This window comes from Alligator mississippiensis, chromosome 14 (genome assembly GCF_030867095.1).
Source record: "Alligator mississippiensis isolate rAllMis1 chromosome 14, rAllMis1, whole genome shotgun sequence".
Taxonomy (NCBI): domain Eukaryota; kingdom Metazoa; phylum Chordata; order Crocodylia; family Alligatoridae; genus Alligator; species Alligator mississippiensis.
Window position 1 is genome coordinate 38,112,072 of NC_081837.1, and position 24,638 is coordinate 38,136,709.

Sequence of the window (24,638 nt, forward strand, 5' to 3'; positions counted from 1 at the left end):
GGGATACAATGAGGCTGAGTGTCCCCCGAGACAAGGTCACCATCCATCTCTACACTGAGATATAGGTTATGGCTTTAGTGCTCCACTTTGATAACCTAGCTCTGCCAGTGCATGGCAGGAAGGGAGGGGAAGGGCAGATTTGCAAGAAGGCTGCATCTTACAGACAGTTTTCCAGTGTCCTAGATTTATTCAAGCTCCACGTACATGTTTATAGCCCAAAATCTGAACATATGTAGCAGAAAGCCCCCTTTCCCTCTTGCCTGCATTTGCTCTCCCCTCTTTGGATATGTTTCTCTTTTTCTACCTTTTCTTCCTTCCTCTCTCTTTCACTTTAAGATAAGGAATTGTGTTTTAAAATTTGTATGTGTGCATTTTGTATCTCCCCTTGTAGTTTGGTATTTTTATCTATTTGTGTGCCATGGCATTTGTAGCTTATATTTTATACTCCTCACCTTTCAACTTTCAACTAAATGTGTTTAGTTTCATAAGGAAGTTATACATTGTAACAATGTTAACAAGGGCAGGAATCCAACTGCTCTTCTCTGTATCAGGCTGGCCCCTGAAAGAGCGAATGAATCAGTGATTGAATGTGTAAGGTGATTGAATGTGTAACATAGTAGCAGACAGCAATTATCACCTGGAAGCTGCAGATCAACCGACGGAAGACCTCAATAGAAGACAGTGTAACAACCGGGAAATCTCTAAGCATCGCTGATCAAGGACTAGAAGCCCTGGCCTGAGTTAATCAACACCGGGGACCAACTTTTGGGCTGAATATCTCCAGATCGACCACTCCCAGAGCCCTATTCAAAATTCATCAACGGACTCCCAAACCTGCACGTACATGCGGACGACCCCTGGGGCTGACAGATGCCGTCCAGTAGCCACCCGGGGGGGGGAAGTCCCACGAGGGTCAACGACCCCTGGATTGGGCAAACCTGAAAACTGGGGAGTCACCAAAGTCTGCTAAGGACAGATAAAAGGCAGTGAAAAGTGACCCTCAGTGGTGCCCTCTTGATCTCCAACTCGACCAGACCTGTCCACCTAGAAGGACCAGCCGGCGACCCCCTTCTGGAAGATAACACCATGCTGAAAGAAGCCTCAACGACAGACTCCAGCGCTTGTAGGATAGGTATACCTGACTCTGTAGCCTGCTACTGTGTGTGTGTATGTGTGTGCATGTGTGCATGTGTGTGTGTGTGTGTGTGTGTGGGGACCAGCCCCAAGGTTTATGATTACAGTGTTTCAATCCGCTTAATAAACCAGAATTTTAAGGATCCCAAGTTGGACATTTGTAGCCAACACATACATTTTACAGGATGTGGGGACAGCATGTGACCGTGCAGCTTCTGGTAAAGCACATGGGGCAGATTCTGATTTCACTTGTGCAAGGCATTCATCAGAGTAACTCAGAGTAACTTGGGTAAGTTTGTCCCTGAAGGGCATCACCACCATGGGCTCCGTGCTGAATCTTAACATGAAATGAACTGTCCTTCCTTGTTTGGGATGCAGATGTTCTTGTCACCCTCAGACACTAGTGCAGACACACTTGCCTCTGAGATACATATGCAAGCTCCAGACTATGTTCCAAACCAATGGACAAGCTTCATTATAAACCTCTTGGGTCAGATCCTACAGTTTAAGGTAAAACACCCATTAGGAATTGGCACCTTGGCTCACAACAGAGGTTCCAGTATTACACCAGGATTTGAGAAACTCAGGGTCAAGTTCCTGTTTGGCCACAGCCCATAGTGTGACCTCAGGCAAATCATTGCTTCTCTGAGTTTCACGTTTGTCTCTATCCTGCCTCATGGGGGTGGATGAAGCACACAAGAAGGGGCTGCAACCGCTCTAGTTAGCTGCAGCCCAGATGATACCAACTGCTTTACATGTATTTCTGCAACAAACAGCCATGAAATAACCTGTCCAATGAGAAATCTCTTCCTAATTGCCATCAGCCAGGGGTTGGTTTATGCATCCAGCCCTTGAAAAGCACTTTCCATGTGTAGATCTCAAATTACCCTATAGAGATGGTAGGTATCAATTGCTCCATAATACAGATGGGAAAGCAGTCAGAGAGAGGTGACAGAACTTGCCTGTAGTCACCCATCTGGCTAGGACTGGAGCTGGGGGGTCTCCTGGATGCTAATCGGATGCTCTGTCCACTCAGCTACACTGCCTTTCCTCAAATTTTACCCTGTCTAATATAATGGAGGTGATTCTTATTGGCTATATAACCATCCTAGTGAGTTCTTGGCTTTGATAACATCTCGTGGCCATGAATCCCACCTGGTCACTGCTGCCTGGATCGCTGTGCAATTGTTTGCTGAATAAATGCTTGCCACAAGCTGTCCATTTAACTACTCAGCAGAGAACACGGTCCTATTCCTGACCCTGTCACTGGCTGACCAGGTGTCCATGGAGAAACCACTACCCTTCTCCTTGGATCCGCTTCCCCATCTATAAGATGGGGACATTGATCCCGAGTCTCCCTTGATGATGAAAAGTGCTACGGAAGAGCTAGGCATTACTATTAATACTTCCCTGGACTGCACAATTCAATCTGTTACGCTAGACTAGTGTAACTTCGGCGTGACTTGCCTCCCTTGGCTGGAGCTGTTCCAACAGCACTGTAGTGTAGACTGAGCTCAGACTACAGCCTTGTCACCAGAAGCTGAGGAAAGAACCACTCTGCTGCACTTCACAGCCCTTACCTGCTCCCGAGGGGATGTTTTGTTGCATAAGCCTTGGCAGCCAGTTGCACAGAAGCACCTGCACTTTCCCCACGGGGATCCCATGATGCCAACTAGTTGTGGGATGTGCCTGCCATTTGCAGCCGCTTCTCACCTGCTTAATGACTGTTGCCTTAGCCTTTGATCCAAAAGGCAAGCAGTGCAGAAGCCTCTCTCTTTCTTATATGCAGGCTCATGAATTCAATATGATTTGCTTTGGCCTTCAATGTCCTGTCTTCCAGGAACTGCAGGTTCTTGCATTGACGGTGAGACATTGGCAGGTGATTTCAGCAAATGGCTACAAGTAATTTGGGGCCTTTAGCTCCTTGGAAGGCAGGCCAGGACCATGGGGTATCTTGCACTGCCTCCTTGGTCCTGCTAAAACTATCTGTGAGGAAAGAACTTAACACTGCTGCAATCTAACTTACCATTGTTGGGCTCCAGGGTAAACACCCCCTCCAGCTGAATGGGGATTATTGTTTTGGCCTATCTGCAGGTTCAGGAAATTACGGCCATGCTTGCAAGGCTCTTTGTGACCCAAAGGTATTTTGGTATCAGTAAGAGCTGGGATGCTGGAGTGCAATTCCCTGGTAAGGGAGGGAGTCCATAGGAAATCCTGCAGCCTGGTGATGAGATATACAGGACTCTGTTTCAGGAGAAGGCACCGACAGCAGTGGAGAGTCATCTACTCTGGGTTACTTAGGTGCCCTGTCTGCATTCATCCTCCTGGGATTGGAGGTAGGCAGAAATAGCAGGTGCACGGTTGCCCCATACCATAGAGCCCTTGGAAATCAACCAGCTTGGGGCTGGAGAAGGAACAGAAATAGCCACTGCTCCACACAGGAACGCCCCTGGGGAGCTGGCGCGAATGTTGCAGGCTTTGTCTTCTGACAGGTTGGCTGGGTGTGCACTTCCTGTCATAGAAATCCCAGATTAGTAAGAGCCTTGGGCTGCCAGCAGCTGCTTCGGCTCAGCGCGCCTGGGAGCGCTGGGGATTGGCCGAGCAGTGCTGTTAATGAGCAGCTCGCGGCCTGGGGAGGAGGCTGGGACACTCACCCAAGGTCACCAGTTTGGGTGCCCGGAGCAGCTGAATAAGACAGGGTGGAAGCACTGGTTGAAATGAGGTGGGCAGCCCTCTCCCATAGCAAGGGCAAGGCAGGAGAAATGTGGGGCTCTGCCTGTTGGTCCTATGACACACCGTGCCCCATGTGTGAGGCTTCCCCACGGCTCTGGTGGCATAAGGCTGAAGGAGCATGGACACCACACAGGGGGAGGGAGGCCTGGTACTGCCATAGCAAGAGGGGTGGGATGCCAAGAGCTCCTGAGAGCCAACAAAGGGATGAGACACCTCTCTTCTCTTTCCCCTGATCTATGCAGAAAAGGGGAGGGAGACCTAGAATTAGGGCCAATCTCTAAAGCAAACAGAGGGTGCCCCTTCTCCCACCCTCCAGTGAGAGTCTTCCCTTCAAATCAGCCCATGCTCGCTCAACAAGAAGCAAGGATTTCTCAGGGCAAATGTTTATTCTTACCCTCCAAGTTACCCCCCTGCAGTTTTTTACATGGTGTTCCTGAATGTGGAAATTGGGAAGAGCTGATAAATAAAGACGGGTAAATAAAGAGGGAAATGAATTGAATGTAGAATTCCTTTAGCAGGGAAAGGAGTCCTAGAGGGAAACATGGGAACAATCAATTAATGTAAAGCACCTACTCTAAAGAAAAGCCAAGCTGGTTAGGGATGGGAAGGGTTGTAGTGGGAGTGGGTAGAGAAGGCAGGGGGTACATCCTGGGGCCCTTTAAAAAGACATAAAGGAGGAAACAGGAAGAAGAGTGAAGTTAAAGGGCTTTTTGGAACAGTCCTCGTTCCAGACAGCAGCCTGTTGGGGCCAAAGAAAAGGTCTCAGTTTTCTTTCCCCTGGTGGATAAGGGGTTGCAGCTCAAACGAATTGATGCAGCTTGGTCTTGGGGCCGCTCTCCGGTCAGTTTGAGGAGCACACTCTAGCCAGGGCAGAAAAAGAGTGTGTTAGCCAATCACACCGCTGGCCACCATCTAAGTCTGCCCCCAAGTCCCACCGACAGCTTGCATGCCAGGCTGCTCTTCTGAGGGCCAGTCTCACATGGGCAATCTCCCTGCCCGCTCAAGTTTCCTGGCTGGGTCTGCAGGAGGTCAGGACAGTTGGTCATAATGGGGCCTTCAAGCCCTAGTAAGCTCTGACCCTGATCTCTCTTCCCTTCCTACTTTCTCACTCAGGAGTGACCTGAGCAGCCCATTCCCAGGATCCCACCATTACAGGTACAAGAACTTACTCCTCTGCAGTGCCTGCCACCTGCACCAGTGTGCCATAGGTATCTCTGCCCCCTGCTCATTTCAGATCTCAGCCTCCCCTGTGCCTCTTCATTTCTCTTCGGCAGCTGTTATTTCACTTTACAAGCTGCTGTTAGCAATGGTGCAAGTGCCAGAAGAAACAGGACTCGGCTGCTTCCGCCACCAGGCTTTGAAGGACTTGCCATAAAAAGGTGCAGAGCCCTGCCTACACTAGGGCTTATGGCCGTACAGCTGCACCAAGGCTGAAAAATGGGGGTTGGTTTTGTGATTACTGACAGGGCCTCAGGATTCAGCTCCCACGGGTGTGCCTGGCACGCACGTCTGTGGTTTCTCATGGCTTGGGTTTTTTAATGCACCACAGCAGGTGCATTGGGACTCCTGGGTTCTAGCCCCACTGATTCAATGTGTTGCTATAGACTGATTTTTTCCAAGCACTCTGATCATGTGCCCGTGGGCCTCTCTATCTCACCTTACCATTTGCAAATGAGGATCATATTTATCTACTGTTTATCTGTTTACAGAGCCTTCAAAGCATCTTGGCTGTGTACAGTGTTAGGGTCAGTTCTCCCCACATACCCAGAGCATAATTCAGAGAGTGCAGGGCGGGGGAAGAGCACCAATTGACTGAAAGGAGGAAGGGGGAGAAGGAGCTCTCATCAATCTCAGCATTAAAAGCTCCGAAGCAAACTACTGTTGCCTGCACATCATGCAGTGAATCATGCAAGAGAGTTGAGTGAGGGGGGGAAGCCTCAAAGTCATTGTCGATTATTCAAAATAAAGCGGCTGCCTCCACATTAGGCTTTTATAATGAAATTTGGAAGCTTCCCTTCCCCCATTGCAGCCACAGAAGAAAAGGCAAACAACTAGTCTTTGAACAAGCAACAAATCAAAACCCACTGAAAAATCACAGGGGCACCGTGCACACGCACACGTACACCCAAACCCACACACACATGGTGGGCAGCAGGCTTGGCACACGCCCCACGGCACTTCTCCTTGCTACGTTCCAGACATGCTTTTCCTGCATGTGGAAGAGAAGTAACAGCTTTTTCCTTCCTTTCAGCCACCCCACTGGCTGGATGGCTGCCAGGTGATATCGAGCTGCCCTGGGCTCCTACCAGCTCTGAGCTCGGGTGAGGGGAATGATCATTAACCAGGATCCAGGGACAAGGTTGCCTTTACAGCCTCGAGTTTGAAAACTCATTGCACTTCCTCCCCGTGGTGATTGGTCGTTCCTTTAGCCAATGATGGTCTCATACTCTGAACTTTGTACCAGCCACAGATTTCAAACCCTGCTATGAAATGTTCTGCCAACCCCTGCAACACAATTGTGACAGCTTCCACTGCAGACAAGGGAGAATGGTGCCAGGGGGCAGGTTATGATCAGGATTTCCAATCCTGGGGGCCTAAAGTTAAGCTACTAAATCCAATGTTTAGCTACCTAGTTAAATGGCCTGATTTTCACAAATGCTGTGTTCCAGTGGGACTGGCCAGGTGTTCAGCACTGCTGAACACCAGGCCATGTATTTAGGTGCCTGCTTATGATCTCCTTTTGTAAAGGTCTCAACTTAAGCGACTTGCCCAAGGTTACACAGTGAATCAGTGGCAGAGGCAAGAATACAACCCAGCATTCATCCCTCCACATGCCCTATGCTAACGCTGCGCACACGTGCCTTGTTGATTCTGAACACTCAAAAATCCCATGCAAAGGGGTGCTTTATGCCTGTGTCCGAGAGGCTGACAGACAACCCAGGGGCAGAGAGGCAGGAATGAATGTGCAGAGCATGCTGCACATGCAGGGGGTAATTCAATCACCCAGGGCCTTTCTGTTCCAGACTGACCTCAGCCTTCTTCAGGAGCTCCTGGTCCATTTGCTTTCAGGTCAACCTCGGCTCTCCCACGGCAATCAATGGTCTCCTCCGCTCTGTCTCTGGGAAGCCTCGATTGGAGAAATAAGTGCATCAGAAGAGACCATTGCTGGAATTCACCCCACAAACCCTAGTGACAACAGGAGTAACACTATGTCCTTTTCTAGTGTCACCCACACAGTTAGTGAATGAAGCCTCACAAGCCCCAGCTCCTAGATGAGCAGAGCTGGGAACAGGAGGCAGGTGTCCTGGTTCCAGCCATTAGCACAGGCCATGTTTAGGAATGAAAATAAATCTGAGAGCTGCTGAATAGAAGAGGCACAGAGTCAAATTATCCTCCGGAGCATAGGGGAGCCACAGTCCCTGCAGTGTTGAAGAGTTACCATGGATTCATATGGATGTAACAGAGCAGAATTGGGCCCATTGCATCTTTGCATATGTTTCCATTCTGCGGTGTGATGGCGAGCTCCTCGATCCTATTCTAGGCCTTCAGGCCTTATAACCTTGTCAGGGAGCAAAAGCAGAAACAATTCTGGGGTGAGAGCCATCCTTGTGCTAGTCAAGCTGTGCATCGTTCCCAGGCCCCAGCTTCTTAGTACACACACTGCTGTACTAAGACTGAGGTCAGGGCATCCCATAGCCAAGGGGCAGTCAGAGAATGTGCCTGATTCACATGGACCTGCCGGGACCAAGGGGCAGTTTGCCAAAAAAGAATTTTTTAATTACTGGCTGGAAGGCCTCTCCCTCAGTACACTGAGGAGCCTGTCTAGGGATCTGCAGGAGTCCAGGCTCCGTTCAACATAGTCCCCAGATTTTAGCTTTCTCAGCCCACGAGGTTCATGAGGTTTGCTTCTGCTTGGTTAGGAGGAAAATCTGGTAGATACTGGATTCATTTCCTCAGGGAAGGTGGTGGGGGCCCCAGGATTTGGGACACTGCAAGTGACTGGAAGGAGTCATCCTGAACAGGCAGCTATGGAGAAAGGAGGTGGGTATGGGTCTGTGACACAGCCTTCTTCATCCCCAGTTGTTCAGAGTCTCTGAAGTGCTTCCAGAGGTGCTATGGAGGTCCTGGGCCTGAAGAAGGGTGCTTGTGCCTGAAAGCTTGCAATTCAAGAATGTTTTTTTGCAAAAATCTAGTTGGTCTAATAAAAGATATCACCTCTACCACGAGTTCTTATTCCAGAGGTGCAGACACTTGGACTATGCAACCTGCATCATCCGCACAATAGCTGCATGGAGAAGCCAAAACTCCTTCCTTCCCCCTTGATCATACAATGGAGTAACAGAAAGTGTATTTCTTTTGTTCTAAGCCAGTGACAGCTTGACTGCTTTTCCAACTTCTGAAAAGCACAAGTTGGCTTTTGGACATGGGCAAACAGTCTGCTTGATTAATGTTGAGCAAGCTCTAGCAGCTATTACAGGAAAGTGGCCTGGATCTGTTGGTTCTTTACACTGAGCAGGTGAGCTTAGTGCCCACGAGAAGTGCCACACCGGAGCCTGGACACTGCACAGCAGCAAGAACCTCAGCAGAGAGACACCCACCCCTCTGCTTAGACAGCCAAAGATGTCCATGGGGCCAGGGTGGGTGTTTGGACATCTGTGTAGGAATGCAGCACCCGGCTTGCTTTTACAGCTCATCCTATTGCTGGTTCTAAAAATGGCCCCTTCTTAAGAAATCTGTCAGCTCCCTGAAGATCTGCAAGTCAGGGCATGTGGCTTGCCTAATGAAAATGACTGTTTGCTGTTGTACAGCCACTCCAGCCAGAGGAGAGTAAGCTGCAGTCTACTTTACCTCTTGCATCCTTCCTCTGCACTGGTGAGGCCACATCTGGAGTAGTGTCCAGTTTTGGGCCCCCCACTACAGAAAGGATGTGGACAAGTTGGAGAAAGTACAGCGGAGGGCAACAAAAATGGTTTGGAGGCTGGGGACTTACGAGGAGAGGCTGAGGGATTGAGTTTATTTAGTTTGGAGAAGAGAAGACTGAGAGAGGATTTGATAGCAGTTTTCAGTTCCCTGCAGGGGGGTTGCAAAGAGGATGGAGCTGGACTGTTCTCAGTGGTGACAGATGACAGAACAAGGAGAAATGGGCTCAAGCTGGAGCAAGAGAGGTTTAGGCTGGATATTAGGAAAAACTTTCTTACTAGGAGGGTGATGAAGCACTGGAACAGGTTACCTAGAAAGGTGGTGGGCTCTCCATCCTTGGAGGTTTTTAAGGCCCGGCTTGACAAAGCCCGGGATGGAATGGTCTAACTGGGGCCAGTCCTGCTTTGAGCAGGGGGTTGGACTAGATGTGACCTCCTGAGGTCCCTCCCAACCCTCATTTTCTGTGATTCTATGGGCATATCTACATGTGCTTTTACACACGCCTAAATGTAATGTGCATTTGCGTAATGCGCATTAAGGTGATTTCAGCACGTGTCTACACGCCCGCGCATAAAGCAGGTATCAAATTTATGCGTGAAGAGCTAAATGACATTAGCAAACATGTAGATGCAGTAGCGCACATTAATGTGGTGTGCGGATCAACTTGGGTCCCAAGTCAATGGGCACGCACTATGTTAATGAACATTAACATGTCTACACATTTGCTAATGCGACTTAGCTATTCTCACATAAATTTGATACCTGCCCCATGCAGGTATCAAATTTAGGCTTGAATAGCCTTAAATTGCCATTTTTAAGGTGTATTAAGGGTGTACACATCTAGACGAGTGTCCGTAATATGCCTTAAATCTGGCTAATGTGCATTAAATGTGCATGTGTAGACGCGCCTAATTCTTAATCAGAGTCCACTTTGCAGGGCAGACTGGTGCTCTGACTGAAACTGCCCACTAGAGGAGAATGCTAATAATACAGCCTGGCCAGGCACAGGCTGTCTTGCTTATTGTTTGTATTGCAGTTGTGCTAGAAACTCCACTCAGGTACCAGGAACCCACGTGCTAGGTGCTGTACAAATAGAGAGAAAGAGAGATAGGTCCAGCCCTAATATATGGGTTCTTGGCTAATGTGGTACCTGTTGTCAGTGATTAGGATTTTTATAATAGCTCAGAGTAATAAGGGAAGCCTTGGAGGAGCTTTCACTTAGTCACTTGCGTGCTGCTTAGAGAAACAATCAAGTCACGTTCTTTGTAGACCTACATGGAAGATGTGGGCCTGGACACAGCAGTGCTCCCTACAGGGTAGAGCAGAGACTGCTCAGCTGAGTGCCAGGACCTCAGCTGCTCAATTCGAGATTCTCCTTTCACTTGAACGACTGTGGAGCATGAAACCCAAAGTGAATTTTAGTTCTGTTGCCCAGACATTCCCAGCAGTAGCAGCACGCAGCCAGCCAGGCCATCACCACACAGTGTTTGGTACTATATTTATGCTGGCTTGTCCCCTGCAGTTTTAAACACTGGGATATTTGCATAATTTATTTCATAAGGCACATGAAGAAAAGCTGCCCTCTGCCAGCCTGTACTACTCCTTGGTACTGAAGGTATCCACTTGTACTTCATTTTAAGTCCAGCAGCCCCACCTAGTGATTAGAGTGAGTATAAGGCAGGGTAGACTGGCAGTGCAGACTGAGTATAACCAGCCCTTGCCTTCCAATTCGCCACGGTCGCTGGACCACAGCCAAAATCCACATCATGTGGCCCAACAGAATTCTTAAATATAGTTCACATTGACCTGCCGAGCTGGGTGGAACTAAACAGATTTCGGAATGTGTCCAATCTGGGCTTGGGGAATGGAGGTGAATATTAAACTTGCTTCCCTTCCAGAAGAGAGCAGGAGATCTCACCTACAGATGACGGTAGTGCCAAAGGACTCTGCAGAGATGTGGTGAGGCATGGGTGTCGCAAAACCATAAGCGGTTAGATTTACAGGGGAGCCCTCTTCTTTTTTCCACTCCAGTGGGTTTTCCTGGAGGTAGAATTGCAGGGAAATGAAAGATGAGACAAGAAGAGAGAAAACAGACTCATGTCAAGATGCGCTCTGTCCTCCAACTTGGAGAATGTCAAGAAACCATTTCCAGGCGCTGATCTTGAAAATCCATTGCCCTTCTGGACTGCAATTCCCTTCCAAGGAGCTCAAAGGGTTTTGGCAAGCTGCACATGCTGTTATCCCATTACAAGTGGGAAAACTGAGGCACAGCTGAGGAGAATGGCTTGCTCAAAGTCACATGGAATAGGTGACAAAAAGAAGTCAGGTCAACCATGTTCTAACCGCTTGCTGGGCCTGTCTCCCCTATGCAAGCAGCTTCACATCCTGTAAGAGGTTGTGGCAGACTAGAGAGGGGAAATTAGTTGAAAACTTTTTTTAAATGGCCTCAGACATGTTTCCAGCATTGTTTTTAAAACAGTGCCCATCACTCCCTCCCTGCTGCCTGCAGCCAGCCAAGGGATCATGTCCTGAAGGGGATAATTTGGTGCAAAACCCATTACAGTAGAAATGGGGCCTTGCTTGTTAATAGTAAGCTGGGACATTGGCTATTAGCAGCCCTGAAAATGAAGGGTTTGGGTCAGTTGTGGTGCTGTTAACACCCCGGACAGCCCTGCAAAACGGTGCTCAATCACTCCCTTGGCTGCTTCAGGGCTGTGGTATTAGCAGCCCTGAATCTGGCTAGCTCCCTGCATTTTCAAGGCTCTTCGTAGCAGCCCTTTGACAGCCCCTCTCCCATTGCCATTCATGGGGCGGTGAAAAGGGTTACATTTAATTACAGAGTATAAAGTGGCCAGTACAATTCGCAGGCAGTTTGGGGATGCTATTAAGTTACAAACCAGACAGTGGATCTGCATTATGCACAGCAATTAAGTGGTTGTGCACTATGATAGGGGAAGAACCAGAGTTGGTTACAGTGGAAACGGTAGGCAACAAGTTGGGGTTGGTGTTGGGTTATGCACTTAACCAGTATGCCCCTAAGTGCAGCACCCTGTGTAGAGCCCAGCAGAGTCTACTGCTAATTTCCAGTTCCAGTAGAAGAAGCTGCAGAGGCCTGCAGGGATGTCCCCAGAGCCCCACAGCTTCCAACAGGGTAAAAACCTTGGAATGGGAAGTTCTGGGCAGCGCTTTGACCAGGATGAGTGACAGGAGAAGCCCGCACCATGCTACTGACAGTCCCTTTTCTCACGAGGGATGTGCTTAATCCAGTTTGTGATATACAAGCGTCTTGGAGATTTTCAAAAAGCGGGTGGGTAAGCACTGCTTAAGGATGATTTAGGAGCAGCATTGTGCATTCATGGAGGGAGCCAGACCAGATGACCCTTGAGGTCCCATCCAGCCCTACGATTCACGTGCAATCGTGTATCACGTGTAACCCACCTTGGGAACAGGAACCTTCCACTGCTGCTTGTACATGCTGATGAGCTTGTTCCAGGGAGATAGCTCTTCCTTGGGAGATTCTCCATGAAGATCCTCTGTTGAAAAAGATCCCAAATTAAGGAGCAAATCCTTTGAAGGCCATCTCCTACATCCTTTATGCTGCCCTATATGGAATGATAACATGCGCCTCATGTACAGCATGTGAGCAAGTTCCTGCCCCCTGAGCCAAGCCCTAGCCCTCCTCTGCTGGTGTACCTCCAGGGGAGTGAATGGAGTTACCCCAGCAGACAATTTCCCCTTGTGTATTTAAACAGATGACAGCATGTTAAATTACCTAGCAGGACAACAGTATTAAAGGTGCTTGTGTCTTGGGGTGATAAGGGTTTATTATATCAGCCAGTCTTTATGCAGACACATAGTCAGAAGCCTCTCCCAATCAGCAGAGTACATGACCCTCACCTTTGAGCAGGCGCTCTCTCTCGTCCTCAGCACTGAAGTCCTCCATGGGTGTTGGCAGGTCTCCTGCAGCTGATGCAAGCCCTTCGGTGTCGGCCAGCAGAACCTGGGGGACCCTGGCCCTGACCCCAAAGCACAGTTATGCACAGTAGGATGTCAATACGTGGGAGGAACAGAGGGACTCACATCTCTGTGGCCTCCAAACAAAGGAACAGGCTCTCTGGCCAACTCAGAGTAGACACTACAGCTGACACCAATTGTCCTCATTGTTGGCAACCTTGACCTACAGAGGTCACGGTCAGGAGGGACACACAGTGCAGCTCTCTCACAGACACTAGAGTACAAAGGAACACCTGGATTTTGGTAGAGTTACAGCAGACTTACTGGTGTGAACTGGGAGCAGAATCTGGCCCTTTTGCTTAGAGCACTGATCCTGGTGAAAACCAGTATGTTTTTGTAGTCTGGTTGGCCAGGGCTGGATGTGAAAGTCTATGGCAGTTGGTGAGAGGGACTGACTTAACAGAAATTCATGGGCTCATATCAATGTGACCAAGTGCTAAATGAAATGGCCTGTTATCTTTCATAATGCTCAACCTTGCTGCTCTTTGGGGAAAAAACCCAACTGTCCAATATCTCACTGGTTTCTAGTTGCCTACCTGGCCTCACACTATTATTTCCTATTCACCATCACACATCTCAGGACCCTCCTCACCAGCCAAAGGCCCAGTGCTGATCTCACTGAAATAAGGAGGGGTTGGCTGATGATTGCTGTGAGATCTGAAGCTGGTCCAGGTCTACCAATCAACTTACTTTCTCAAAGATCCTGTGTCCCCAGAAGCTTCTTCCATGAACTTCACTTCCTGGCCAGAGGTTTTGCCATCTAGCTCCTGTGCCATTCTGCCTTCCTTACTCACAGCGATGTTGGCAAAGCCTGGAGAGTCTCCCATCTCCATGCCCCTGGTCAGAGAGGGGCCTCCAAGACTGATTCCCTTCAGTTCTTCCTTGATCTCCTCCACAAACTCCTCCAGTGTGTTTTCCTGAGGTTCATCAGCCAGGGGGTTGCCTGTTAGCTGTTTGCCTGATAGCAGGATGGGCTCAGACTCAGCTGCTGCTGGATCTGCTGGGTTGTCTGCATCTTGGTCCTTGATGTTTCCCATTGGTTTCACCCCAGCACTGGCTCCTTGGCCCTCCCGTGTGCTCTTCCTGAGACCAAGGAGATTCCTGAGGAGCTGAAGCAACGAGGGCCTGCTGAAAAGAGGGTGAATTGTCAGAGGATCCACCTCTGCCAGGGTTAGCAGGGCACTGGGGTCAGGAGGGGACCTGGGCCTGGGCTGAGGCCTCTCAACACCTTAGCACTGATGGTTCAAACTAAGCCTTTTCCAACAGGTCAGAACTTGCCAGGACAAGGGGCAGAGAAGTGATGGCAGCTATGGATGCCATCAGCTCTGTCACACAAACAGACCTACTTTTAGGTCCTTTCTCCCCTCTCCTTTCATCTGACGTTGGCTGTGTTGATGTAACCTGCTGCTGTTACCTGTGCTGTGTGTGACAGCCTTTGGCAAGAGGGCTGCATTTAGCTCATCACTTCTGACCTCCTGCGGCAGGGGCAGGAAGGGAAAGGAGAGGGAAGAAGTGCAGAGAAAAGGGAGACCTGGTGCATGGAACAAATAAAGGAAGCTAAAATGTGACATTCCCTGCTGTTGTGGGGTTACAAAAAACATCTCTTAAAAGCAGCAGTGCTGTTTACCACTGGGACATCTTTCATTTGTCGAAATACTAATAATAAACCACCTATTTTTGATAGAATTTACAGTTCCATTGGTGTCCTGTTCTACCATAAAAAAACTTCACTGGTACAGCCATGTCAGCTAGGGACATTATTTTTCTACAATTTTTCTACAGTAGCCAAAGTCCCAATGGTTAAACTGGCATGTATGTGCTTTTCCTGCTAGGGTTTATTCCCCTCAGGGAACCATTATGAGCTATGCTGGTGAAAGCACTTCCTGCTGGAATAAGCTGTGCGTATTCTAGTAGGATTGGTAGCAGAGAAAGCATTTCCTAATGTAGACCTGTCCTTAGTTCTCAGCTCATGTGCAGGCTGCTGTTTTGGAGGACTGTTTTCCAGAAGTCAAAGATCCCACCTGCACTGTAGCAGTCAGTGGATCGTCTTCTCCTCAATCCATGTTGTCCTTTCTGCCAATGCTGAATGGGTGCAAATAGGACCACAGGGATCTGGGAGCCTTCTGCACCCTTCCTGCACTGAGGTGAGTGACTGCTCAGGGTCAGGGCACTGGAGAGTCAAATCCAGTGTGCTTGCAATCTCAGTACTGCACCGTGCTGACATGGCTATGACCAAGTTCAATGAAAGAGAGACCAAACAGGACTGTCGCATAGATCCTGAATGCTGGAGTTGGGTCGTAGCGCCGTTCCTTCCCCGTCTGCACTGGACATGCCTCAGCCATGTCCAGGAAGAACTGCACTGTTCTTGCAAACCCCTTATGTTGTTGGTGCATTACAGCTGGGGCCTAAATAACTTCCTGATGGCCAATGCCACTTCCTGGACTCTGTATTACTTCTATCACTGTCAGATCTAGTATTTTCAAACCCATTTCCTGGCATTTTTGATGACTCCTTTCTTCCCCCCCTCAGTCATTCACAGATGCATGTACCTCTCCCCATCACAGCCAGTCACAGATCCATCCCATCACTAGAGTCAAAAGACTCCCTAGACCCAATCAGTGCCTGCCTGGGCAGCATTTGCTGTTGGTTGTTGTGTGGACCTAGCTAATCATTTTACAGCGGTAGCTCCTCTTCTGTGTTCCCAGCACATCTATTGGATTAAGGCAACCATAAATACCATACATTAAACCACCACTTTCCCAAGGCAACAATTGCTACAGAGATGTTACACAACTGCTCATTAGTGGGCTTCAAGATTGTGAAGGTGAAGAGAGGTATCCACAAGTATGGAACAGGGCCCTGCCCTGTTAGTAGGGACTCGAGGGGGTCTGGGGGTCTTCTGGGGTGTGGGGTCAGCCCCACACCCCAGAAGCATCTCTGCACACCCAGCCCAGACATGTGAGGCTGGGGAACCAGGTCCTGGGACGTAGTGAGTCCCGCAGCAAGGGAGCTGACACTGGTGTGGGGAGTGAGAGAGGATTAGCCACCTAAGCCCAGAGTGGGAATGATAAAAGACACTGAAAGCAGCCCCAAGGGGCTGCATCTGGCCAAGGAACAGACTGCCTGGAGCCACCAGGGGTTAAAGCCACCAGGAGAACCTGGAGCAGGGCTTTTCTCTCTCTGTTTGTTTGCTTGATCATTTACTTTCTTGCAGGCTCTGCAAATGGCCTCTGAAAGATAAGATGAAACCAGGAGGTGAAGCCTGGAAGAACCACTGGAAGATGGCTAAGTGCTAACTTATTTGTTTAACTTCTTTTGTTTGTTTTGCATCGCTACCAAGCCTGGGTGGCCTCCCAGTATTATCTACTAGGGCTGTGCGAAGCTTCGGGTGGTGACTCAATTCGACCCAATTCGGTGGTCGAATCTCCGAATCCGAATTGAATCGGGACCAATTTAAAGGTCCAAATCGATTCAAAGCTCTCCGAACCTTCGAAAAAGACTCAGAGAGCTCTGATGATTCGGGCAGTCCCCGGTGCTCGTGGCAGAGTCCCCCATGCAGTGCGGGGCAGCAGGGATTAACCCCTGCCAGGCAGCACCTGGTGATCCGGGCTTTTTTTTTTTCTAAAGAGCCAGGAACTGGGGCAGCTATTGCCGGACTAGGAGGGGAGCAGGGGATGGGCCTGGCCTGGCTGATTCGGAGATTCGGCTGAATCGAATCGGGACAGTGATTCGAATCACTGTCCCCCGAAAGGGCTGAATCTGAATCCAAGGTGATACTAGCCGCTTCGCACAGGTCTGTTTATCTATTTGCCTGACTGTAGCAGACAAGGGCCGTGAACAGCAGGTCCTTAGCGAAAGCCAGCAGCAAAAGTAAAACTGGTCAGCTCAACTAGTGTGACCAAACATACCCTGCTGTGATCTGCCCAGACTCTGCCCATAGCAGCCCACAAACTATTCACAATATTTCATATGTGGTCTAAGAATGACACTCCTACAAAAAGAAATGCAAAAACCAAGAACTCTTGGGTTCAGAGATGATACGTCTTATTAGACCAACTGAGAAACTGCAAAAAAAGTCCTAGATTTTTGCATTTCTTTTTGTCTCAGACCAACACGGCTACGAAATACACCCCTGAAACACTGCTACAAAAGCACCTGTATTGTTGGTGGCTAATGGGGTGAGAGAGCTGCTAAACTGGCCTTCCCCGGTGCAAAATGACACCAAGTATCTGCAAGGGACATAGCTATAAGGCTGCATCTGCACTGGTCTACCTTGGACTTTCCCACTGGTGATATAATAATAGCAAGAGTAGGAGAGCTAGCACGGCTGCTTGGAGCAGGTCCAGACAGTGCACCGAGCCAAACGCCAGCACATTGCCAGAGCAACTCCAGCAAGAATGCAGCGGTGGGAAGTTTTGAGAAGGCGGCATTCAGGCCTAAAAGATCTCTGCATATTGATGTGCAAACCACATGTTAATGCAGTGTGAAGCTGACTTGTTGCTGCCTCAAACCTCTGTGAGCCAAGAAATGCGGAGTACAGGCAACTGCGAGCCTTGCAAGGTGCATGCCAGGCCCTTTGCAACTCTGTGGCAATGAAACACCTTGGGCCAGTTTTAGTACTCAGGTATCCCCACTGATTTCCCAACCCGCGCCTACCACCCTGTCGGTGTCCCTCGGGCCTGACCTCCTCCATCCATCAGGAGCCGGAGGATCAGGAGCATCAGGAGCAGGAGCTGCCCCTTCTCCCCCTGCAAGGTGATTCTCCTCCTCGCTCCTGCTGCCATCGATGCCACCGCTGCTCTCGGAGAGGTCTGTCATGGGCCAGTCAGAGGAGTCTCCCATCTCCATGCCGCTGGTGTCTGGCGTCGAAGGGGACTGGTCTCCCCTGCTCGATGGGGTCCCCGCAAGACTGATTCCCTTCAGCTCCTTGACGATCTCCTCCAGCCTCTCTCCCCGAGACTCCTCGGCCACGGGGTCGCCCGTTAGCTTGTTGCCCGCCGGCAGGATGGGCTCAAACTCGGTGGTGGTGGAAATTGCTGGGTTGTTCGTGTCTTCTTGGTCCCTGCTGTTTCCCGCTTCTTCCATCTCGGCACCAGTCTCTTGGCTCTTCCGCGCGCCCTTCCTGAGTCCAAAGAGGTTCCTGAAGAACTGGAGCAGCGAGGGCCGGCTGGAAGGAGGGGGAGTGGCCAGAGGGTCCATCTCCGCCGGCTGCGCAGGGCGCAGGTCCCCTCCGGGTGTTGGGCAGAGGCTGCTCAACCGCCTGGAACTTGGGGGGGTTTCGAACGGAGCCTCCAACGGCTCAGAACTGCCCCGGGTCCTGGGGCCATGCGGGTCTGGGGACGGGGAGGCAGGGGTTACTTGGCTGCCGATCGGGATGAGGTGGGGAGGGGATTAACACCGATATATAAGGGATGCAGCTTGTCTACGTGGCTACCGCCTCGCTAGCTCTTTGCAGCAGCAGGACTGTATTTTCTGTCCTTTGTACAGCGCCGAGCACAAACTGGCCGCTGACAGGGGCTTCTGGATTCTGTCCCGATACAGATCATTTGCATGGTATCATTCAAAAGTTCATGTCCTCGCAGCGTCTGAGCACCCGCCACATCAAATCAACAACAGCAAGCCTCTTATGGACTCTATTAGGTCTCTAGCGCTGCTCCCTCTTGAGGGTAAATGATGGTTTTATGCATGCCTAAACTTAAAGCATTTTTGCCTAAGGCACATTAAGGTGATTTAGGCATGCATCTACATGTGCATGCGCTAAGGTGCATTAATGCTGTGTATGTCAACTGGCTGGGGACTAACTTGAGTCCCAAGTCAGTCCGCTCGCCGCATTAATGAGCCTTAGCGCGTGCACGTGTAGACGCATGCTTAAATCACCTTAATACCCACATTAATGCAGTGTGCAGACTGACTTGGGACTAGACCTTAGTCCCAAGTCAATTGACACACACAGCATTCATGCTCCTTGGCGTACCTGCACATGTTAAGGTACTTTAGCTATTTTCACCTAAATCTGATAACCTGCTTTTGCAGTTATCAAATCTAGACACAAATAGCCTAAAATCACCATTTTTAAGGCACATCAATGGCACGCATGTGTAGACCTGCACCCTTAATGCACCTTAAAAATGGTTAATGCGTCTTGTGCCCAATGTATGCTTAGGGCAGGGTTGGTGGGGTTTATTTTTACATGTTTTAATTAGTTGTTTTTTTTCTTCTCGCCTGTTGTGGCTGGGATTTCCAGAACAGCTCCAGACCGTTTGGGAGCTAAAAATACCAGGGGTGGATGTCACAAGGGAGCTGCTGGGTCTGTTTGAACTCCCTCTACCCCACCCCACCGTGGGTGCTGAGCACTTGGAAACATAATCCAGAGCCCTGTAAAAAAGTTTCACCCAAGGTCACTGATCTCTATAGTTTTTGACCCTGTTTATTTAACTTTGGTTACTTGGCTGCTGATAAGAATGAGGTGGGGAGGGGATTAACAGGGAAACTGGCCATCTTAAACATACCTCTTTTATATCACAATCTTGTAGCAGCGTTTCTGGGGGCAAATGCAAACAGACCATTTTCTTTTAACTACTGTGCTTTATTTTGACAAATCAAATCTTGGTGGATGCAAAGTTTCGCTACCATGATATTTGTTTTCTTCCCCCCTACCATCTTCACACTTTCTAAGAGGAAATAGCTGAGTTCCTCTACCCAAGCTTCTCGCCATATTAGGCAAGGAAAATTTGACTCGTAGGGTAAAGTAATCCAGCTGAGATGCTGCACTGAGATATAATGAATCCACATGCACGCAAAGCTACAGTTAAACCTAACCTCTATAAAACAGGTAGAGAGTTGAGCTCACAGGACAAACTTTAGAAAATCGGGATTCTCCCCTGGGTTCACAAGTAGATTTTTTAATTTTATTTTATTTTATTTTACTCCCCCGTTCCTTGATGGGCTGCTCAGCATCATAGCACAAATCAGATGCGCTGCAGCTAGAACAGGGCCCAACAGGGCCAAGCTGTGTATGGACTGGAGTTTCATCAATGCAGCTTTAATTAAGAGTCACAAGGGTTGGAGTTTCTGGAGGTAGATAATTCTGCCTGTTACAGCTCTTAGTATCGAGAATCTTTTCCCTGACATCCAGATTTCAACCCATCCTTCCTAGCAATGTTTCCCTCTTCCTAACCCGGCCTGTACCCTTCAGGTAATTATAAAGAATAGGGCTTTGCTGTCCACAAGGTAGAACATTTTCCTTTCCTATTATCACATGTATTGCATCTGCTCTTAAATGTCTTGACTCTGACCTGGGCCCTGTGGTGCTTGGCACTGTACAAATGCACAGTGTTTCTCCCCCCCCCCCCCGGCCAAAACATGCTTTCGAGTCTAGAAATGATGCTATTTCCCCACCATCTCTCCTTCCACCACTTCCTGCAAGATTTTAAGCCTCTGTTTTCTTCACCTCTCTGGCCCTACACCCTCTGCTGCCCCAGCTTTCTGCTCCTGCAGTCTCACCTTCCTCCCCACTCACAGCTGGGCGCACTGTTTCTCTGGTTCTACCCCTTGCTTGAGTAGCCTATATTTTTTAAACTTTCTTTTCCTCCTTTAGCCTGCACACCCCTGGAGAGAGTTTGCTCCAGGTAAGCTGTCCAGCATTGGTACCAGCTCTTTGCTTTCGCTTATTCCTTGACACTGCAATGATCAGAGCTCCACGGATGTAACAACTATAGCCCACAACCCATGCCAGGCTGCCCACCTCAGGCTTTCTATCCCACTTCCTCTGACCCGCACTGACTGGTTTCACAGTAGCTCAGAGGCCCCTGATGCACATTACATTTACTATGCAATGAACTGGTTAATGGTGCAATACATTTTATACCAGCCACAGACTGCAAAGTAATTATATCTGATTAAAAATGATTCTTCAGCTATAAAAAGAGCCAACTAGCTATTTAGTTAGTGCTTGAGAATGTATAACCACTCTAGAACTGGTTTTTATGCAGCTTTCTTGTGACTGCTTAGCAGGGCCCTCAGACATGTGTGCCTCAGCTGCCATGCAGACCAGTGGTTCTCAGGCTTCTCAGTATTGGCAACTCTCATGATTTTTGACATTGTTCTTAAAGTCTACGCTTTGCGAATGTTAAAAACTTAGCTCTTTCTTATATATATATATGTATATAAATATATATAAAAGAAAAAACTAAGTTTTTCACATTCCCAAAGTGTGGACTTTAACAACACCAAAAATCATGAGAGTTGCCAAAGCCTACACTTTGGGAATATGAAAAACTTAGTTTTTTCTTTTATATATATATATATTTATTTGTATTTGTATACATATATATAAGAAAGAGCTAAGTTTTTCACGTTCGCAAAGCATAGACTTTAAGAACAATGCCAAAAATCATGAGAGTTGCCAATATTGCTCTTTTAAACTCAAAGCACCACTCAGAAAATGCCAGCTCTTTGCTTTCACTTATTCCTTGACTACAAAAAAATAACAGAGCAATGTGTCTGTTGCAAAGGACTCTGAGAGCTCACATGGTGTTCTTAGCCCTGTGCATAGGAGGATTTAGGATTCTGAAAAGGGGGTGCACACAGTGAGGTGCATCCTCATATATAACATGACACTTACTTTTTCCAGGAAAAAGAAACTAGAAGCTATATTAATATAGTGGGGCCTAGGGCTGTATGAATCAGTTTTAAGATTGATGCAAATACAAATAAAACTTTATTGGAATGAGTTAAAATCTGTGAATCACGAATCTGTGAAAAAGTCTGCAAGCCCGTGAAATAGGAGCTACCTGACCAAGAGCAGTGAAAAGACAGCAGAACTGCAAAAGAAAGGATAGCATGAATGGTGGAACGGAGAGCATTAAAAAGAAGAGAGGGTCACTAGCACTGGAGGGAACCAGGAGTTTAGAAGGGATCAGGTAGATGATAATGAGCCACGAAGTCAGATCTCACAGCTGCCTGACTAGAAATGTTTCAGGTGAGCGGGGGCTGTTTTCCTGTTGCTCCTCCACCCACATCCCTGGGCAGAGTTTCACTGGTCAGTGCCCACAGTTGAGGCTCCCTCAACTCATTCGGGGGCAGTGGGCACTGGCCAGTGCGCTCTGCTCCATGTCTGCTCACAGATCGCTCGTTATTAACCTACAGCCTCATTCTCTTCCCTTTTGTCTCTTTATTTGTCCCCGAGAATTAGTTCATAGTTTCATAGTTGGTAGGTAGGGTCGGAAGGGACCTGAGCAGGTCATCAAGTCCGACCCCCTGCCATGGCAGGAAAAAGTACTGGGGTCAAACGACCCCAGCAAGGTGTTCGTCTAACCTCCTCTTAAAGACCCCCAGGTTAGGAACCAGCACCACTTCACTAGGAAGTTGGTTCCAGGTCCTAGCCGCCCTGACGGTGAAGTAGTGCCTCCTGATGTCTAGTCTGAATCTACCCTCTGCCAGCTTGTGACCGTTATTTCTAGTCACTCCCGGTAGCGCTCGGGGGAACAGGGACTCCCCCAATGCCTGCTGGTCCCCCCTGACTAGTTTGTAAACGGCCACTAGATCCCCCCTCAGCCTTCACTTGTGGAGGCTGAACAGGTTCAGGTCCCTCAGCATCTCCTCGTAGGGCCTGCCCTGCTGCCCCTTGATGTGTCCCCAGTGGTTTCCCCTTATTAAGAAAGGCTTATAGTAGTCAGTGATGGGCCTAAGCCAGGGGCAGGCAATTATTTTGGGCAGAGGGCCACTTACTGAGTTTTGGCAAGCCATTGAGGGCCACATGACAGGCAACCAGGGGCAGATGAATATTAATTTTCTAAATTTTTTAGGGGCCCCATAGGCTGGATAGAGTGGCCTAGCGGGCAGCATTTTGCCCATCCCTGGCCTAAGCCCATGATCTTTTGGCATATCAAACAGGGCTGATTACAAACGTTGCTGCCAGGCAGTTGGTTTGAAACTGTCTGGAGCAGGAAGCGGGGTGGGTGTTGTGCACCAGGGCAGCCCCCTGGATCTACCTCTGCAGATTCCTATTTGAGCCCTGGGTGTATCCCGGGAGGCACGTTGCACACCCAGCTGTGCCGACAATCCTGGTGCCCTGCAGCACCCTGGAAACAATGTGAAGGTGCCCTGGGGTGCTGCTGTTGGTGGTGGTGATCTCTCGATTCGAGGATGATCTCTACCATGGCTCACTCATAGGTCTCGAGGTGACTTAAGAGCCTGGTCATTGAGTCACTGACCTGTCCATATACACTGCAGGTCTTTCCGCAGGGAAGAGCAGGCCGTAGGCTGGGATTCCTCTCCTTGCGCTTCCTCTGCTTTGAGGGCAACTGCTTGACCTCACAACAGACCACGGAGGTGGTAGTGCCACTGGGGCTGGCCAAAGGTTGCTCCTCCCAGCTCTCGATGTGGGCATCTTATCTCGAGCTCTTCCCTCTTTCCCCCAGGAGCTCTCAGGCCGAGCGGGCAGCACAGCTCCAGCTTTGGCCTAGAGTTGCCAATTCCGTTTGAATCTATTCTGGGAGGTTTCATCACATGATGTGATGACATGAATTACGGGGCGTAGACTTCACATTGGGAAAGCAAATGCGCCTGACTATGTGGTGCCAGGTTGGCTTGAGGATGCATCCGCCCTTCCTGGACCAGGCTGCAGGCCCAAAGGGGCTGCCGGGTCGTGGTGCCCACCCCCTGCATTACACCTCTAGGCCATGCCAGCTAATGCACGTGCCTATTCCTACTGTTGTTGAGTTGGTCTAATAAAAGAGATCAGACTTACCCAAAGAACCGCGTCTACCCACGTCCTCCAACCAACACCGCTACGACTTACCCGGTCCCATCGTTTTCTGCTACTCTGTCCTCTACTGATACGAAACCCGTTGCCTCTATAAATCGCTCTTCGAGAGAAAAACAGAGGACATAGAGGCGTCCGGTTTCTCATCGTCCTCTGTGATGACCCCCCTACCTGCACAGGACTGTTACGCTTGGTTGGGGGGGGAGCCACTGGATCGCTGTCTGAATTGGATTCAGCCTTTAACATGAATTGTAATGACTGCCCTAGCACGGGTCTGCCGGGTGACCCCCCGGAGGGTGGGCCGCCCCTGCCTTGCAGCAGCCGGGTCCCGCCGGGGTGCAGCCCCCGATCGCTCGCAGCGCGGAGCGCGCTTGCAAAGGCTCCGGCCCAGGAGCCGGCAGAGGGAGCTGCGGCCGCCCGGCCCGGACTTCATCCCTCCCCCTGGGCGCTGAGCTCCGCCCGGCGCGGCCCGGCGCGGCGCGGCAGGAAGGCGGCGGGGGATGCGCTAGCGCCGGCGGCGCCGGGACGCGGCACCAGGTGAGCGGGCGCCGCAACCCGGCGGGGAGCGCGCGGGGCTGCGCTCGGGCTGCACCCGGCCACTGCCCCTCCTGGGCAGCGCGACCTGCCGGCCCTTGGCATTGGCGTGAGCGCCGCTCCCTGCCCTCGTCTTCGGGGCCGGGATCCAGCTTTGTGCCAGTCCTGCTCCCAGCTTGTGCGGGGCAGCCCCTCTGATCGCCCTGCTTAGTCGCTGCCCTCTAATATTGTCCCCTGGTGCCAGGTGCCTCTGCCGCCCCCGTCCTGTTGTCCGGGTTGCCCCTCCTGGACCAGGAGCAGGCAGCGGGGCCGAAGGGGGCTGCTGCATCGCAGCCCCCCCGCATGACACCTCTAGGCCATGCCGGCGGCGATTGCGGCGGCTCCGCAGAGAGATGATGTTTCGGAGGGTTGTCCAGTCGCTGTTGCCTCTCGAGAGAACCACTCTCTGTCCCTTTTTCTCGCCTCCAGCTCCTGCCCCGCGTTATGCTTCCAAAATCTGCTCCTCTGTTAAGGGCAGGGCCCAGCCCTGAGTTTCCAG

General features: G+C 49.9%; 1 protein-coding gene across 5 annotated transcripts; it reads right to left on the bottom strand.

Moving 5' to 3' along the window:
• Positions 1 to 4,234: 4,234 nt before the first annotated feature.
• On the bottom strand, positions 4,235 to 23,948 carry LOC102567314 (uncharacterized). Of its 5 annotated transcripts, none has more exons than XM_059717415.1 (8): positions 23,738 to 23,948; positions 23,016 to 23,263; positions 13,492 to 13,929; positions 12,685 to 12,803; positions 12,226 to 12,320; positions 10,706 to 10,827; positions 6,897 to 6,994; positions 4,235 to 4,727 (listed from the first exon to the last, which is right to left on the bottom strand). In XM_059717415.1, the coding sequence occupies exons 1-7, from the start codon at positions 23,810 to 23,812 to the stop codon at positions 6,898 to 6,900; spliced, it is 1,194 nt and encodes a 397-aa protein (XP_059573398.1). In that variant the 5' UTR covers positions 23,813 to 23,948; the 3' UTR covers positions 4,235 to 4,727; position 6,897. The 5 variants fall into 5 exon arrangements, with proteins under 5 accessions (XP_059573398.1, XP_059573397.1, XP_019338307.1 ...); XM_059717414.1 differs by lacking the exon at positions 23,738 to 23,948 and adding an exon at positions 23,603 to 23,731 and having other exon boundaries at positions 13,492 to 13,926; XM_019482762.2 differs by lacking the exon at positions 23,738 to 23,948 and adding an exon at positions 23,603 to 23,731.
• Between the last annotated feature and the right edge of the window lie 690 nt (positions 23,949 to 24,638).

Coding starts and splice junctions, on each gene's coding strand:
- LOC102567314 (XM_006270078.4), bottom strand. CDS start 18,000: ATGGACCCTCTGGCCACTCCCCCTCCTTCCAGCCGGCCCTCGCTGCTC. Junction 12,804..13,491: donor GACACAGGATCTTTGAGAAA/GTAAGTTGATTG, acceptor CTTTGGGGTCAG/GGCCAGGGTCCCCCAGGTTC. Junction 6,995..10,705: donor GGCACTACCGTCATCTGTAG/GTGAGATCTCCT, acceptor TCTCCAATCGAG/GCTTCCCAGAGACAGAGCGG.